Source organism: Emydura macquarii, unplaced genomic scaffold (genome assembly GCF_026122565.2).
Source record: "Emydura macquarii macquarii isolate MOO-44397 ecotype Brisbane River unplaced genomic scaffold, CSIRO-AGI_Emac_v2 contig_67, whole genome shotgun sequence".
Taxonomy (NCBI): domain Eukaryota; kingdom Metazoa; phylum Chordata; order Testudines; family Chelidae; genus Emydura; species Emydura macquarii.
This window is the reverse complement of record NW_027130204.1, coordinates 5,807,627-5,826,015: the sequence shown is the minus strand read 5'-3', so window position 1 is coordinate 5,826,015 and position 18,389 is coordinate 5,807,627. Positions and strand designations below refer to the sequence as shown.

Below are 18,389 nucleotides of genomic sequence, written 5' to 3'. Positions count from 1 at the left end.
GCAGTTCTGCAGAACAGAACTTGGGGGGTTACAGTGGACTAGAAGCTGGATATGAGTCAGCAGTGTGCCCTGGTTGCCAAGAAGGCTAACTGCATATTGGGCTGCATTAGTAGGAGCATTGCCAGCAGATCGAGGGAAGTGATTATTCCCCTCTATTCGGCACTGGTGAGGCCACATTTGGAGTATTGTGTCCAGTTTTGGGCCTCCCCAGTACAGGAAGAATGTGAACAAATTGGAAAGAGTCCAGCAGAGGGCACAAAAATGATTAGGGTGCCGGAGCACAAGACTTATGAGGAGAGGCTGAGGGAATTGGACTTCTTTAGTCTGAAAAAGAGAAGAGTGAGGGGGGATTTGATAGCAGCCTTTAACTACCTGAAGGGGGTTCCAGGGAGGATGGAAGTAGGCTGTTCTCGGTGGTGGCAGATGACAGAACAAGGAGCAATGGTCTCAAGTTGCAGTGAGGCAGGTCTAGGTTGGATATTAGGAAAAACATTTTTATTTGGAGGGTGGTGAAGCACTGGAATGGGTTACCCGGGGAGGTGGTGGAATCTCCATTCTTAGAGGTTTTAAGGCCTGGCTTGACAAAGCCCTGGCTGGGATGATTTAGTTGGGGTTGGTCCTGCTTTGAGCAGGGGGTTGGACTAGATGACCTCCTGAGGTCCCTTCTAACCCTAATCTTCTACGATTCTGAAACCTGCAGAAGAGCTTAACCTGCAGAACCTGAAACCTGCAGAAGAGAAGGTTGGTGTCAATGTTCAGGGGCCAGCTCCAGAGATGCATTCGCTGCCAGCTCAGACAGCACTGACCAAGGCATATGACACACATGCTCCTGGGGACACCATTCTTTCCAGCTCCAGGGCTTATGAGCCTTTCCAGTGAGGGGTTTGCACTAGGATTGCCAGACAACAAAAAGAATTCCGTTTTGTTGAAAAATCTGGAGGCTTTGACAGTTTGTTTTCATTTTGTATCACATGAAACTTAGACCTTTGGGCATTTTTCAGGTGGGAAGGGGAGAAGAGAGAGAACCCAGAATAGCCAGTTAGTCCAGACACTCACTTGGGACATGGGAGGGGACAGCTACGCTGCAATAAAAAGCCTGCAGCACCAAGTCTCAAAGTCTGGGTCAGTTGACTCAGCCTTGGGCTATGAGGCTAAAAATTCCATTGTAGACATTCAGGCTCGGCTAGGGAGAGGGTCTCAGAGCCCAGGCTCCCACCCAGGCCTGAAAGCTGACACTGCTGTTTTTAGCTCTGCAGCCTGAACTGCATGAACCCAAATCAGCGGGCCTGGTCCAGCCAAAGCCGTGCTGCCGAGTCCTCTATATCTGTGTAGACATACCCGGAGACTCAGAGACAAGTCCCTGCACTGATTCAGACATGGAGCCACTCTCTCTCTCTCTGAAGCCCACTGAATATACAAGTGGAAGAGCTCTGATGGCAGATACTGAAAGTGAGACCAAGAGGCTGACTCAGCAGCGTGGTGATCAGGACACTTAGCTGAGTCTCCTCCATCCCAGACAAATGCCTGCACCAGTGGGCTATTCAGGAGTGAGGTGTGTCTCACTCCCTTGAATCCCAGCCAAGACCCGCAGAAACTTCCCCAAGAACATTTTTGTTTCCGCAAAACGTTTTTTCAGTTTTGATGAATCAGCGTTTTCCAACAAGTTAAAAAATTCTATTTTGCGTGAACCAAAAAACTCCAGGGGAAATTCAACAGCCGCCGCTGCGTTCTGTGTAGTGTGGGAACAAACCCCACTGAATTTGGTCTGGTTCTGACCTACAACTATAAATCGCTCGTGGGCTGTCCCGACGATCCAAAGCTACTCCAAACTCTCCCCGCAGCCTGGAGCCTCCCAAAGCTCAGTTCAGAATGGGCTTCAGGGCTATGATAGCAGCCTTTAACTACCTGAAGGGGGGTTCCAGGGAGGATGGAGTAGGCTGTTCTCAATGGTGGCAGATGACAGAACAAGGAGCAATGGTCTCAAGTTGCAGTGGGGAAGGTCCAGGTTGGACATTAGGAAAAAGTTTTTCACTAGGAGGGTGGTGAAGCACTGAAATGGGTTACCTAGGGAGGTGATGGAATCTCCATCTTTAGAGGGTTTTAAGCTGCAGCTTGACAAAGCCCTGGCTGGGATGATTTAGCTGAGGTTAGTCCTGCTTTGAGCAGGAGGTTGGACTAGATGACCTCCTGAGGTCCCTTCCAACTCTAATGTTCTATGATTCTATGAAAACTTTGCACGGCTTTGCTTAAATTTCCTCTTGTGCCATTATTTTTACTCCTGAGTTCATATCTTTATAGGGTCTAAACTTAGATCCCACCCTGTATCTCGGACCCATTGCAAGCCTAAAATAATCTGTGACATCTGAAAATCATCTCAGTCCTATACAGCCTGCTGCAACTGAGCATCTTCACCTGTGGGGTTAATATTTAAATGAGGTTGTCCTAACCACCTTGGCAAATAGCAGCATTTATTAGGTGGCCACCAAGAAGTCGGGCTGACCTTGTACATAGGAGGAGAGTACGCCATGCATGTTCTGAGAGGACAACAGGGGCATTCAGTGAATCGAGCCAGACCATGCAGAGAAAGTTAGCTGGGAATTCAACTCTCAAGTTAAAATCAGCATTGAAACTCTGGTGTGACATTCAGAGGAGTTGAGTCACAGCACTTATTGACATCCATACCATTGCCCAACACTTTGTACCCTCATTTATGCCACTGCAAGTTGGGTGTAAAACCAGATCAGCATATCATATCCATGAAGTGTCATGAATGTATTTGTTTCTGTCCATAATACATTGTCTGAAAGTAAGGGTTTTTTTTATGGAAGACCTACATTTTAGGGCTAAACTAAACTGGCATAGAGATAGAGGTGCTTACAAAATAAACAGGGAAAACAAGTAATTTTTAACAGAAAGGTTCTCAGAGAGGTATTTTTTAATTAAGAAAACTTCAGTATTTGAAAAATATCGAGGTGGTCTGTATTGGGTCAAATAACAGGGAGATGTGTCTCAAAAATGTCATTGAAGTTTTTTTTTTAATTTAAAAATGTTGAACAGCTCTAACCTCTGAGCATGAATCTCACCTTCCAAAAGCCAGAAGGGCAAAGGTAAGAGATGTTTTACATTGCTAAGCAGGGCTAAAAGTGTAAGTGGGTGTTTTGTATGAGGCAGTATGGTCAAGTGTCTACAACACAAGTCTAAGGACAAGGAGATCTGGATTCTGTTGCCACCTCTGATCCACTGGGTAAGCTTGTGCAAGTCATTTAACCTCTCTGGGCCTCAGTTTCCCCATCTGCAACTTAAGGACAAGGGAGCTTTGAGATCTCCATTTTAGACTCTAATTTTGTGGACTAGCTCACATGTTCTTGCTAAGCTTATACCAGTGAGAAAGAGGATCTCTAGTAACCCAGCTGCTTGGTTGTGGTTTTGGGTTGCTTTGTATCCCCAGGCTTTGTATGGACACACTCAGGCAGTAACCTGCCTGGCCGCATCTGTGACCTACAGCATCATTGTGAGCGGATCCAATGACAGGACCTGCATCATATGGGACCTGAACCAGCTGACACAAGTAACCCGTCTCCCTGCCCATGGGGCCAGTCTCTCTGCTGTTGCCATCAACGATTCGACGGTAAGAACTTCATTTATCATCCTTCTCCTGATGCATCCAGGAGTGTTTCATGTTAATGTAAGGGTGCTCTTCCCAACATAAAAACATCCTGAGATGCTGATCAATTGATTTTCCCTTTTACAGAGGTTGCTAATAGTACTCTTAAGGATGAGAAGGGAGCACTAAAAGCAACAACATAGACTAGTAGCTAAGTAAAAGCATCCGTGCATGGCTGGCGAGTAAGAGTAAACTTGATTTGTGAGTCAGTTTGAAAAGCAGAACAGTATTGTCCTTTGTACTCCTGCCTTTGGTGCACATGTGACCCTGTTGCTTCCAGTCATTTCTTCTGACATCTGTGTGTTACAGCAGTGCCAGATGGAACTAATGAAACCAAGTCCTTATACACAGTCTGCTGGCTTTGGCTGTTCCTGAATCAGCAGTCTCAGCCAGCAGATGGTTACCTGACATGCTATTGTTTTCCTTTCCCCTCCAACCTTCTCCACTAAAAGGGGATTTGTAAGAACATAAGAATGGCCAGACGGGGTCTGACCAATGGTCCATCTATCCCAGTATCCTGTCTTCTGACGGTGACCAATTTCAGGTGCTTCAAAGGGAATGAACAGAACAGGGCAATTATCAAGTGATCCTTCCCCTGTTCTCCAGTCCCATCATTTGACAGTCAGAGGCTTAGGGACACCCAGAGCATGGGGTGGCATCCCTCACCATCTTAGCTAATAGCCACTGATGGACTTATCCTCTGTGAACTCATCTAATTATTTTCTGAACCCAGTTATACTTTGGCCTTCACAACATCCCCTGGCAATGAGTTACACAGGTTGACTGTGCATTGTGTGAACAAGTACTTCCTTTGATTTCTTTTCAACCTGCTGTCTATTAATTTCATCCTCTTCTTGTATTATGTGAAGGGGTAAATGTCATTTCCTTATTCATTTTCTCCACCTCATTCATGATTTTATAGACCTCAATCATATCCCTCCTTAGTCATCTCTTTTCCAGGATGAACAGTCCCAGTCTTTTTAATCTCTCCTGCTCGGGGTGGTGGTAGAACTGAAAAATCCACCTGTGGTCTGTTCCCAGCAACACAGGGGCTTGCATGTCATTATGAAAATACTCTGTTGGATTTAACTGCAGGCACTCAGCTCACTTGGGTGTGAATTCCCCAAAATCTCTGCTTCCTGAGTAAGCTGCTTTTACACCCATGTTTCTATGTTCAGCTGATCTTCTGAAAAGACAGCAGTGGTTGAGCTTGGTTAACATTTTTGTCAAGTCATACAGTTCTGTGCTTTGTGCTGAGAAGTGTAGGGGGGGCATAATGAGGTCCTAGAAATAAGAAATCCCAAAACGTTTGTTTCCCCTAACAACTGAGATTGTCAGCACTTTGGGACAGGGACAGTCTTTTTGTTCTGCATTAGTACAGCACCTATCACCTAGGGTCCATGATTGCAATACAAATGAAGAATAATAAAAATAATAAATTAATAATAACTTCCACTAAAGCTCAAGGGATGGGATTTTCCACAGCACTCAATGACAAATTCCAGTGGTAAAATTCCCACAGAGTTAGACCGCAGTGTTCTTCTCAATCCCACCTAATGTGAACTGAAGAAGCCCATACGTTTTAAAACAAATAGGAGTGCTAGCAAAAGATGCTGGGTTGATAGTCTTAATGGATGAAATTCTCTGTTTTCAAAGCTTCTTCCATTGGGTCCCACCATAGGTTTCCCAGGGAGGGAGCGTGGAGTCTATTGTCCATCTCCCATGCAGTGCTTGGTTCCTTTGCGGAGACTGCAAAGCAGTGGGCCAATCAGGGCAAATGACAGGTGTTATGGTTGTTGTGATATGGAATTGGACTGGACTGAGACAATCAGTTCTTTGACAGGCCACTGAGCAGTCATTAGATGAGAGCTGATTGAAAATTTTCCAACAGAGCACTTTCCCATCAGAAAATGGCATTTTGGTGAAACCAAAACTTCCTGCTGGAACATGTCGATTTCAATAAAATATCATTTTGGGGCAGGGAGGGGGGGGAATAATGGAAATAGTGTTTGTCTAAGCTAAACACATTCCGTTTCAGTTTTTTCAGAACATAACGTTTCCATTTTTCATTTTGAAATGACTCTTCCTTTCACCATTTATAATTTTATATTATAAAAAGAATTTTTAAAAGTCAAAACTGAAATGGAGTGTGTTGGTTTTATCTTAAAGAAACATTTGGATGGCTCCATGAGGATTTTTTTTCCCCACAGGTTTTGTGTCATGGGAAATTTTGAGTTTTTTTATTTTCATTCTGATTTGGAACGAAACGAATTTGGAAATTGAGGAGTTTGCTGAAAAATAGAAATTCTAGTCTCCACATAGCTCTGCATTAGATTTGTATTATTTGTACAGTGGTAGCAAGTGGGGGCCCCAGTGCTAGGTGTATTACGGTGCTTTTTTCACACCCCTGAGTGACAAATAAACCATCCTCAGTCTATCTTGAGATTTTTCCACTGCGATGTGAAGAGCCCTGGTCCAAAATCAGGAGGCAGGAAAGGCGCAGCATTAGTTAATTTAAACCATACGCACGCTGCTAATTTAAGGACCTTATAGTCTATGAGTCTAAGGCTAGACCAGCCTTGCCAGGAGCAGATGAACTTGCTGCTGCGATTCTATTTTCTCTGGTTCTTAGGAGAGGGAAAGTCTGGATGGAATTTAAATTGGGGAGGGGTGAACCCAGGAAGTTTGAATCAAAATGCACTTTTAAATAGATCATGTGCAATGTTACAGACACTGCATCCTGGAGGCTGCCCCTAGAGCTTTGAATATCTGTTTTTTCTTTGCTCCTAAGACTTCGGAGATCTGGGTCTTCCAGCTCTCACTTCACACACACAATTGCCATTAAAGCTGTACACACAAGCATGATGGGGAGAGAAGAGACTCCACTTCAAAGGGTGTTATTGGCACTCAGAGCCCAGCTATCATGAATGCAAAGGTCTCCAACCACACATGAAGCATTATTTAAAAATACCATAACAATAAACACTCTGGGGGGGGGGAAGCAGGATGCTGAACTGGACAGAGGTTTAGCAATTCACCAGGTGACCACCGATTCCTAATTTGCAAGAATGCTTATTAGTATTAATATTTCGTATTTGTATCTCAATAGCATAAGAACGGCCATACTGTGCCAGACCAATGGTCCAGCTTGCCCAGTATCCTGTCTTCTAACAGTGGCTGGTGCCTGATGCTTCAGAGAGGATGAACTGAACAGGGCAGTTACTGAGTGATCCATCCCCAGTCACCCAGTCCCAGCTTCTGGGTATCAGAGGTTTAGGGACACCCAGACCGTGGGGTTGTGCCCCGGACCATTTCGGCTAATAGTCATTGATGCACCATGAATTTGTCTAGTTCTTTTGTTAACCCAGTGGAAGCCCCAGTCATAGACCAGGACCCCATTGTGCGAGGCTCTGTACAAACACAAAATAAAATGCCAGTCTGTGCCCTAAAGAGCTTACAATTATCTACATTAAAAGTGAAGGGTCAAACCATGGGGCAGTTCTTAATCTCCTCTTTCTCCCATGAAATCAATAGGTGTTCCACTGGAGTAAGGACCTCGTAAAATCTAAATAAGGAGTTTCGGATTCAGCCCTCAAATGTTATTATTTTCCCTTCATTATCTACGTTTTCTGTATGATCTGTTTTTCTTTTAATCCTTCAGGGGAATCCCTTTGCCCAGGTGTTTTGGGGATTAGTTTATTTGGGGGTGGCTTGTCTTGTGGTCAATGGAGCAGATAGCTGCATGGATCAAGACACAGCACTGCAGGTTGGGACCAGTAGGATCTACCGGCAGGCTGGCTGCTTTCTTGCCTCGAGGGTGACTGTGCTGTAGAATGATACCAAAAGCCACCCCTGCTGTCGATAATGGAACTCATGGCTCTGTTTGCTCTTTGAGATGATGCGCAGCCCTGCTTTCGCCATGCTCCGGCACAGCTCCAGGCTGCCTGCATCTGCCCGATCTCCAGATTTCTTCCATGAAGTGCAAGCAGGTTTGCTACGGCAACTTCAACCCATCCCAGCCAGAAGCAGGCGTTGGCAATTGATGTATTGCAGGCATGCAGGGAGGAGGGATAGTGGTGATTATTTGATCAGAAATGCCAGGTTAAGTTACCCAACACTCAGGAGCAGCCTAGGATGGACCAGTCCTGCCTGCTCTGCACTGAGCCTTAGGTTTCAGGCTCTTGCAGACATGACAGCCAAACCACTGTGGCTACCGTTTATAGGCTACAGCCTAGAAATGTCCATGGAGGGGAGGCGTAAGAACCACTTGCAAGTTCGGTTGCTCTGCATAAATAAATAGCTCCATTCTCTGGGGTGTTGTTGAACAGAGTGGGTTTATAATGATGTAAAAATCCCTACCATTGTGGGTCAGGTTAAGCTAGCCAGTTACAACTCCCTTGTCTCAAAGAGAACATGACAATTCGCTGTCCTAGTGACAGGCACCCACGCCTAGTTCTGCAAATCTCTGGGATCATGAAGAATTTTGCAAAGCAAAGTTTCTTATTCAGAATGTCTCCTGGCTATTCTGCCTTGTAAATCATCATCATCAGCCTAATGGAATTATTCAGTAATGTGGGCAAAATGTATGAAATTCTCCAGTTTTGGCAAAGAGTGGAGATTTTATTGTTCAGTTTTCATGTTCTGACCACAAAGTTCAGCAGATCCATATTGTGTGGCAATGGTGTTTTCATCGTGTTGTGAGTATAGACTGTGTTCTGGGGAAACAGAATCGGTTTCTACGCATCATTGTCCATTCTGCAACCACTGACACTCAACTTCTGGTGGTTACAGGGATATAATCATCAGAATCTCTTGCTGGTGTGTGTCTTTTTCATGCTGCAATCATTCCTGTAATAGTCTGTGGGTTTCCATTGGCGTCGTTTAGAAATAAGACTTGGTTTTGAGGTCAACTGCTATAAATAATTGTCAGCCAAAGGCATCATCAGTGTCTTGCCTATCCTTCTGGCAATACTTGACAGCCAACATGAGATGTTCTTTTTCTTATTGCTTTGCTCGTTCCAGGGTGTAAAGTTTACTTGTATGCACTGCCTCAGCTGACTTTTGTCCCTGAAGAGCAGAATTTAGTAAAAAAAATATCAAGCAGTTCACTAGAGCTGCTGCAAAATTTTTGAATGAAAAGTCTTTTAATGGGAAAATTGCTTTTTTTTTAAACAATTTTTTTTACAAACCCTTTTTCCCCAAAATTTTCATTTTTCACAATTTTCTGTGATTTTTCAAAATTGAAAATGTTTTAGAACACTTAATCAAAAATGGTTATCAGTGGTGTTAATTTAACAAAAGCTGGACTGCTCATTAAATTAAAAATAACCATTTTGATAAAACTTTTCATTAAAAAATGCAAAAAAAAAATTACAGAAACTAGAGGTGAATCTGTTTCAAACCCTGCAAAATGGTAACAACTCTGAGATTCCAGAATTTGTAATTTAAAACAAGTAATTTTTGACCAGTTCTTCTGCTGAAAAGACTGGAAGAGAAATAAAATTAAGAATGGGCAAATGCCATAGATTACAACAAGGTCTTAGCAGCCCCAGGTGGTATTTGTGGAATGCTGAAATAATGTTTCTTGGCGTGTTACAGGGTGACATTGCCTCTTGTGCCAGATCCTATTTATATTTGTGGACCATCAACGGCCAGCCTCTGGCTAACATCAACACTGCCTGCGGGCTAGAAGGAGACATTGTTTGCTGCTGCTTTGCAGAAGTAATGGACTGGGACACACGTAGCATCATCGTCACAGGGGGAACCGATGGAACTGTGAGGGTAGGTGTTTCCCACTTGGTGGATTATGTTTTTGCTAAGCCAGTTGTGGATTAGAGAAAGAGTTTCTCACACTGAATGGTTTTTATTAGCTCCACATCTGCCCCTAGACCCATTACAAACAGAGAGTGATAGAGTAGGCCAGAGGTGAAGGTGTATAATTTGGGGAACTGGTGGGGAAACCAGTAAGTATTCTCCACAACACATTTAGAAAGGAACAAAAAAAATGTCATTTTGTTTGAAATATTCCTTGGAAATTTTCAGTACAAGCCATTATTTTCCCCAAAAGCTGGAAAATTGTTTTTTTGACAGAAAATAGAAAAGTTGACAAAAATTAAAGTGTTCATTCCTCAAAAAAGCCTTTTTTCTCTGAAGAAAAATGTTTTGATGAGAAGTTTTCTACCCGCTCTGATAATTTGGAACAGGGAGAAAGTTTGGGGGCAAAGTTTTTCAACAAGCGTCTCCTCCCCCGAGAAATTGTTTTGAAAATGCTGTTCTTTCTGGTTTATTCCAAAAGTAAAAATAACATTGCTTATCAGAAGTGTGTTTAAGCTCCTGGGATAAAACATCTGTGTCCAAAGAGGAGGACACTCCATCAAAGACAAGGAAATCAGTCTCAACCGTACCTTCCATCTGGTGGTTGAATTTCAAAAAGGGATTCCCCTCTTTAGACCCAGCAAAGTCCCCGTCTAGTTCTCAAGCAACTGCATGAAACCCAGCAGGACAGCTGAACAATGCCAAAGCACTGCCAACCTCTCATCCAATCATCACATCTTCAACCGTATAGAGATTCTACGAGCCCCAGAATTGGAAGGTCTGTCTTTCTAACACTTCTGCATTTTCTAACCCGTCCTTTCTTACCGACACAGTTATGGAAGACAGAATATGCAAAAGCGCCAGGCCAGGATGTTGGAACCACATCACAAAAAGCCACAACAGAAGATCTGGATAACAAAGGTATGGCCTTACGGTCCTGAACTGAAACACTGCTGTGTTGTGCGCCCTGCATATCTGTGAAAGAGAAGCAGCTAGGGCTAGGAAAGGGTGATGAGATGCAGAAAAACTGAGGAACCTTCTTTCTCCACCCCTCAGCAAACCTTTCCAGATCTGAGCCTGAATCACACACTTGTGACAGTCTCGAAATGATCTGGGTGTTTCCCTTGTTGGTTATTCCTTAGCTTGGGAAGGGCCGAATGCTGTGTGAGTTGCTGCTGTTGCAATAACTGGTCCAAACTGCAGCAGAAATGCTGGAGGCTGCGTGAGAATTCCCAGTCCCAGCTTGCCCAGAAGCTCAGATAGAAGCATCTGAAAGTCTGGTTGCTTATCCTCACCTGACTCCAGATTGGAACCTCTTACGCTTTGCCAAAGCACAGAGTTGGGAGCCAGATGCAAACCGTCCCAATGTCTGTGGGTATTTGGGTCTGTGGGTTTGGTGAGTTCCCCTCTGCTACAAACACAAGGACGTTCTCTCATATGGGTATGAGGAGCACAAAAGGCACAGGGCAGCAGAGAGGAGGTGGCTTGAAATCCAGCTGTTGGACCTTAATAATTCACTTGGGAAATGAGCTGTCTCTAGCAAATGCTGCAGGGCAGAGCAGCCTCTCTCCTCCTCCCCCTGGAGGACAGGACATTCATGCCACGATCAGCAACCACAGTTCTTTCCCAGTACCTGCAGAGTGACTGTCGCTTCACGCTTCCCATCATCCCACGGCTCTGTGCCTTGCGTCAGCTCCCCATTCATTTCTGGGTCTGAGTCAAGCTCCTGCCCCTAATTGCAAAGCGCCCCAGAGAAGCAGATCCTGGCTAGCTTAGAGGTGTGCACCTCTGGGATGCTGAAGTTGATGGCAGACTGTTGACTGTACATTCTGGGTGTACAGTCCCTGGCTGTGCACTTCCTTCCAAGTGGAGGTCAGAACGAGCCCTAGCCTGACACCTCCCAGAACACACCTGCTCCCAAAAGCATTGCCCCATAGTGGAAGCCGAGGGCAAAAAGTGACAGCATCTGGGCCTAGAGGCTGTGAACAGCAGGGACAGTGGTGCTTAGATCCTGTCATGATGGGCCTTTAAAAATGCCTCAGCAGCTAGGGCTGGATTTCCCCCTTTCCCTTCACCTTGCGTGTTCCCAGCCATCTGCTAAGAGGGTGTACAATGCCGCCAAGCCAGGAGGGCTGCATTTCACCCTCACTCTGCACAGGGGCGCAGAGCTACTCAGCGGGCAAAGCCCTGCAGAGCCAGGCCTGGGGCTTTCTGAGTTATGCGCTCTCTTTGCCGATGCCAGGGCCCACTCCTCCGCAGTCTCTGCCTGGAATATTTAAGAGCCAAATTCGCCTGTCAGATCTTCAGGGGGATCTCGAGTCTGATATTCAGCATGCCCTCCTGACAGGGAAGCCATGGAGAGAGGGCTGGATGGTGGCTGGCAGTTCCTTTGGAGAGAACCAGGGTTAATGATGGGAGCCAGTAGAGATAGAGAGAGAAAGAGACGCTGGACAAATTTATTAGTGCGCCTTGCCCCGCAGTGTGTGGGTCCCTTGCCAGGATGATTTGGGGATATATATATATGATTCCTTCTGGACTTAGACTCTATGCCTTTCCCCTTCCTGCGAGAACAGTCAGCTGGTCCTGCTGTCTCCCTGTTCTCCTCCCACCCTCTTACATTTCCTCCCCGACTCATTTAGAAGCCCCCTGCTACCCTCTGGTGCCTTCCCTGTCATGGAGAGCCACAGCTTAGAGCCCCAGCTAGCGACTGTGTTCTTCCCTGTGCACTCTTGGATTTGCCTGCTCAGAGCTGCTCCGGACTGCCTGCTGCACCAGCATGCACGGATCAGAATGCAGTGCCAGAGTCCACGACAAAGTGCCCAGCCAGGGGTCATTGCTGCACACAGAGCACCGGACTGGGACCCAGGAGACCTGGTTTCATTAGAAAGGGTTTGGGCAGGGTCAAATCTGGATTGCCTCTCTGCTTTCCACCAGATACAGTGCCCTCGCTTCCTGTCCTAAACCATGCTGCAAAATGGCTAAAATAGCAGGGAGGCAATTCCCTCACATGTGTATGGAAAGCGCTGTGAGAGCCTTGTGCTAGTGCAATACTATGGTGCAATGTGCATAGTCAAGGGAAGGACTGTCCTGTCTTGGAGATACAGGGCAGCGCTTAGACACAGTGCAATGGGCAGATCCTGCCTGGAGCTGATGACCCTGGAGCTGGGGGAGCTCAGTACTCACCTCCAGCAAGATCAGGCCCTAAGTGAGCCCTTGGTTACTGGGCTCAATAAAAATGTGCTGCAAAAAGTTGCAAGAGGAGACTGTCCGCCACACTGGCTAAAAGAACTGCTGTGTCCAAAAGCCTGAGTAGCAGCAGAGCTTCTGACTGTAACAGCTGCGCTGGTGGCCGTAATAAAGTGCTGTGGCCCGATTCCAGGAAGGAGCAGGGCCAAACTCGGCCCCTGGCTGGAGGGACCAGAGCCCGGCTCTGCTCGGGATGTGTTGCCTTTGCCACCCACAATGAAGTGGGCGGCTTTTCAAGGCAGTGTGAGGCCAGCAGAGGGCCTCTGGAGCACAGGTTTATTTGTGTTTCCCCAACTATATTCCTGAGCAGTGAGTGGTTAAGCTGAGCTGACGGCAAAGCTGTTAAAGGTAGAGCAGTGAGCTGAAGGCTTACCGTGTGTTGAAAGCTACAGTGCTGTCGTGGTAATAAAAGTAATAATAGTTAAATGTCCCTGATCTAACAGATACAGGAGCCAAAACCTGCCAGAGATCTTTAAAAGCACATCCTAATAGCAGGCCTTGGTTATTTTCTCAGTGCATTTTAAAATGCGTGTGTGTGTTTTGTGGCCCTCATTTACAGATATGCTGAAGGCATTGTCTGTTGTTCCATGATTAGGCTTACAGTTTGTATGAAGATCTAACTATGGATGGACCAGCTGCATGCTAGGATACTATGCAGCAATCAGACATTGCTGGTGGAATTTTCAAAAGCACTGTAGTGACTTAGCAGCACATTAATGGGACTTCTGCTTCTAACTCCCTTAGGTGTTTATGAACATTTCTACATTTACAGGGACATAGGATTTAGTAGACTGGATCAGCCCTGTGGCTCATCTAGCTCAGTATCCTGTCAGTACCAGCTGCTGTGGAGGAAGGTGTAGGAACCCTCATTTGCCAATTGTGGGATAATCTGCACCCCAAATTAAGTTTCTGCCTGGTCTCTAATAGTCAAAGATTGGCTTACGCCCTGAAGCAGAAGGTTTAATATCCCTTCCACACGTTATTGGAGTTAATTATGATAATGATGATATTCTTGGTATCCATATTAATGTCCAGTCCATTTTTCAATCTTCCTAAATTCCTGGCCTCATTGACTTCCTGTGGCAATGAGTTCCACAGTCTAATTACATGGGTATAATTACGTTGGTGGATCTAATTACCTAATTACATAGGTATATTTTTATGCAAACTAAGGCCACCATTGGGACTGTAAGCCATGGTCCGTCAGGAAGGGCTGCCACAGCAGAATGTGTTTCCTGGGGGAAGGCTGAAGGCAAAGAGCGCATCGAAAGGGGTGTGCTGGCTGGCCTCCCCAAGTCAGAGAACCAGGGCCAGAGGGCTGGAGAGGGCTGAAAGTGGGAGGTGCCTGCTTGCTGTAAGCTGGAGAGCTAACGAGGGCTGGAGGCAGGGGAGCGGTGGAGGGGCTTTCCTGCTGACGTCTCCACACCAGAAGGCTGGACCAAAGGGAACAGGGAAGGAGCCAGGGAGAGTGAGGGATGTTCCCCTGGTAAAAGATGATCTCCCAGCAGAGAGGCTGGGGGGGTGGTTCCTTCACAACAGGAAGTGGGCTGGGATACCTGTCCTGGCAGAAAGACAGAAGAGGACTGACAAAAAGTCCAGGTGTGGCAGAAGACATCAGAGTGTGGAACCTGGGGAACCTCGGGGTGAGATGTCCTGGGATTTTAAGGACTTTATGCATGGGGGGGGAATGGATTTTGGGGCAGGACTTGCGTTTTGATCTATTTACACTCTGTTTTTATACTAAACCAGTCCCAAGGAGGGGCATTATTGAGGCAAGAGAGCCTGGCATAAAGTCCTTTGGTTACTGGAGAGGGGAAACTGAGGCCGGTGCACTGTCATGCCAAGAGTTGTTGCAAGAGGGTGTTCCAGTCAGGGCCACCCTATGTTAAGCCCAAAGTCTTTCGTTAGACTGAATCATTTCAGTGCTCAGGAGGCAAAACTCTTGTGGCTGTAGACAGAGGACGGGAGAGACTGAAGTGCACTAATGCCTGTGGCCCCTGCAATGGCAGAGGACTCATTAGGTGAGACATACCTGGAGGATCCCAGCAGGCAAACCACACTCCACTCTGCAGAGGAAGATGAAAAAATCCCAAGATCCCTGCCAATCTGACCTGGGGAAAGTCCTTCCTAACCCCAAACCTGGTCATCAGTTAGACCCTGAACATGTGAGAAAGAACCAGTCAGCCAGGCAACTAGAAAGACGATCTGTTGAACACACACGTGCGCGCACGTACACAGAGGATCTGTTGAACACACACATGCACGCATGAGGAGCAGAGTCATTTAACCAGCCGTAAAGTTTAATTACAGCAACGAGACGCTCCCCAAAACTCCTCGAATGACTTCAGGATGATTTTCGATGGCCTAGTATTCCCTCATTTCATTCTACCCATTAAAGGCAATAAAATTAATCCAGAATGTGGCCATTAAAAAGACTGAAGTAACAATGATTGAGTTACGTTGGGGGGGTTGTCATCTGCGTGTTTGTGCATGTGCGGGCGTGCATTTAATTATTGGTTTTGCTATGAGCAGATTTAGATAAGTTGATAATACCGGGGCTTTATGTAATTTCTTTTTAGTAGGCAATTATAGGCTGCATTATATCCTGGCAGCAAGGTATTCTGGGGCATCTTATTAAGCATAGAGCCAGTAAACACTGATGAACAATTTTGCTGAACTAGGCATGCAATTTAGAAAGCAATAATACACAAATCCAATTTAGCCCACAATTGATACAGCCGCACGTCAGCACATGTAACTATCATAGCTGCAAATTAAATTGAGATGGGCCCATTTTGCAACAGCACAGGCCAAGATTAAATATATTTGTTCTCAGTTTAACAACTTGCTGACCGTAAATAATCAGCGCACTCCACCTCCACCCCTCCCAAAACAACCAAAGTTTCTAAATATTTATTTTGAAACCACTCTGCAGGTAACAAGTGGGGGAAACATCTTCTTCTCTGGCGGGAGTTGAATATCGGCATCGCTTTGACTGGGAAACCAACTAAAAATAATCCAACGGTGACGGCTCTTACGGTACCCAGGTACAGTCATTTCCATTGCAATGTAGCATATGTGCAGCAGAGGGCGAAATAGCAGCCGGACACTGATTCCAAGCGTCTGTTCTGAGTTAAAGCTTCTTTTTATTATTTCTAAAAATATCAAAGGAAAATCCACCTATCCTAAGAAGATGCAGCCATCCTGTGATACGGTCTTGTCAGATCTCACAAGCTAATCATGGTCAGGACTCAGATGGGAGTAGGATGACCAGATATCCCGATGTTAGGGACACCTCTATCCCCCCCTGAAAAAAAAAAAGTATCGTTTCACACTTACTATCTGGTCACCCTAGATGGGAGACCTCCAAGGAAAGAACCAGCTGTTTCAAGAAGTAATGTTGCTGTGCACTGTTAAACAGCTGCTGTGTTCCTCTCCAGAAGTGGTGGCATTTCAAAGGTCAGCAAAGTGATTCCTGTAAGCAGCATCATTAGATTGCAGAGACTTAGAGGAGTGGGGGGAGGGAGGGGGCGGATCTGTGCCCTGCACTTTTGAACCTTTTGAGGTTCCTGGGCGAGTACAGGATTTAGAGATGTCGGAGGATGAAGCCGCAACATGCACCTATTGGAGAATTTCTTCCTATAATTGTCTGCCAAACAGATTTAATGGGGGTGGGTGCTTCGCTGAATTAGAGATGAATCCAAACCAGAATCTTGAAGCTCCAGATCCCAACTGTGCATTTGGCCGCAATGTCCGAAACTGGCCAAACCAAATCCTGGTCCAAATACCATTGAACTCTGGGAAAGTTTGGCTCTGAATCCAGCTCCAGCCTTTGAAGCTTGGATCTTTATTTAGTTTATGTGAGTGTTCTTTAGGTTTTAATGGTAGAGAGCTGTCTACACTGGGCACTGTTCCAATTGCTGCACAAACCGGAGAGACTCTTGAACATGCAGCACCAATTTTGCATTTGGTTATTAATCACTGTTGTTTTTTCTTTTCTCTTCCAAGAAATTCTTCCAAGCTCCTAGTTGGTGATGAGAGGGGGAGGATATACTGTTGGGCTGTGGATGGCTAGGAAGAAACAACAAAGAGCAGTTGGTCTCCTCGAACCCTGTGTGGTGTCCATGGATGGAAAGAAAATTATTCTTCAGAGTATACAAGATTTAGAAGAAAGAGTGGAGTGAAACGAATCTCAACAGAGTCAGTGGATTGCAGGGTCAAGTGGGGGAAAAGATGAGGAATTTGCCATCCTCTGATACATCTCAGCCCTGTTATTAAGCGTAATAAGGTACGAAGGTCCCATTCTGCTGCGCGTACAGCGCCAACGCGGAATTTGTCAATGAGAATCAGTCACCGGTATAATGCAATGTGTGTGTTCTGTCTGCCATCCTGCTCCCAGTGAAATCAATGGGAATCTTACCACTGGCTTCAATGAGAACAGATCTGGGCTCTTTGTGGTAGTCCACTGTATAGAATACGGTAGGTAAAAGCTATCAAATGTGTTTAAAACGCATCCTCATTGGCATGTGAGTCTGAGCTTCACGTGGATTTCTTCTGTACAAAGTGTTTTTGTGCTAAATAAAATCAAGCTGTTTATTAATGTGGTTTAATGGGATGGTAATTGCTCATTTTACTCGATGGCTGGTGGGCTGCATATGCATGTGGTTTTTTTTAAACCTGGATCTGGAGGAGGGTACGTAAACCTTGTGCCGAGATGCAGATTAAACCTCTCAGCCACTCTTTAGGCTGGGACATTCCGACTGCCGGGCTCCCATAGTCATCCTGTCCAGGGTTTAGATTTTAAGTCCCAGTTCAGGGGGAAATTCAGCCCACTGAAGTAGATGGAGTGGCAGCCGGTCCCAGCAGTTCTGAGTCTGGCCCCCTGGAATGTCAGCAGGGTGTTAACACATAAAGCCAGGCTGTGACCTGTGAAACAGTCTTGTTTGTGGATTGGTATTGGAGTTTCTAGAGGACGAGATGGCACCCGTGCATTAAGATGGGAGCGCTGTGGGTGTGTATCGGCCTTTCGCCTCAAGTCTAGAGAGGGATCCCATCACGGTCCCTCTGAGATTACAGCCAGCAGGGGGCAGCGATGACACACCCGCCCCTCACTATTGCGGGCTGTTGGCTGCTGCACATGCAGTTCTGCTTGGTCCTGGGCTGCACCCAAGGGGGCTCATGAAGAGGGTGCAGGGAGCTTGTCTCCGGAATCTCCCACTGCAACAGGTAATGTTGACCCACTTCCTCGCTGGCTGCTGCTGAGAGAAACTGAAGGAGAGAAGGAATCAAATGCAAATTGGAAAGGGGAGAAATCTCCCTGCTTCTCCGATTGCAGCTGCCCTGTACCCACCTGGTGTCCAGCCCCACGCTTGGGCATCTCCTGGTACCCAGCCCCTTCATCACAGGGACTTAGCTGATCCCGAAGCCTGACCCTCTGCAGAAGAGCCCTGAACCTTGGCCATTGGCGGCACCTGGAAAGACCCCAGCACTGGGATGTATTTTGCTCATTTTTTGTAATTTTTGATGCAGGCAACGCTAATAAAGGCCGACTCCATGCGGTTTCAAATGAAACCTGGACACACAAGCGACACCGCTCTGTGCAGCCCCAAAGGCACACATAGAGCTGGGTTGCTTAGCCGGATACAGCGCATAAGGCTCCCGGAGG

The 18,389-nt window shown here is 46.1% G+C and overlaps 1 protein-coding gene across 1 annotated transcript in view; it reads left to right on the top strand.

Annotated features, from left to right (window-relative positions):
- Positions 1-17,316, top strand: part of WDFY4 (WDFY family member 4) — a 204,580-nt gene extending 187,264 nt beyond the window's left edge. The window contains exons 57-61 of the mRNA XM_067538932.1: positions 3,449-3,628; positions 9,263-9,445; positions 10,312-10,399; positions 15,660-15,771; positions 16,733-17,316. Coding sequence (XP_067395033.1) covers positions 3,449-3,628; positions 9,263-9,445; positions 10,312-10,399; positions 15,660-15,771; positions 16,733-16,799 — 630 coding nt within the window. The 3' untranslated portion in view covers positions 16,800-17,316. The remainder of the gene's footprint in view (positions 1-3,448; positions 3,629-9,262; positions 9,446-10,311; positions 10,400-15,659; positions 15,772-16,732) is intronic.
- The last annotated feature ends 1,073 nt before the right edge of the window (positions 17,317-18,389 follow it).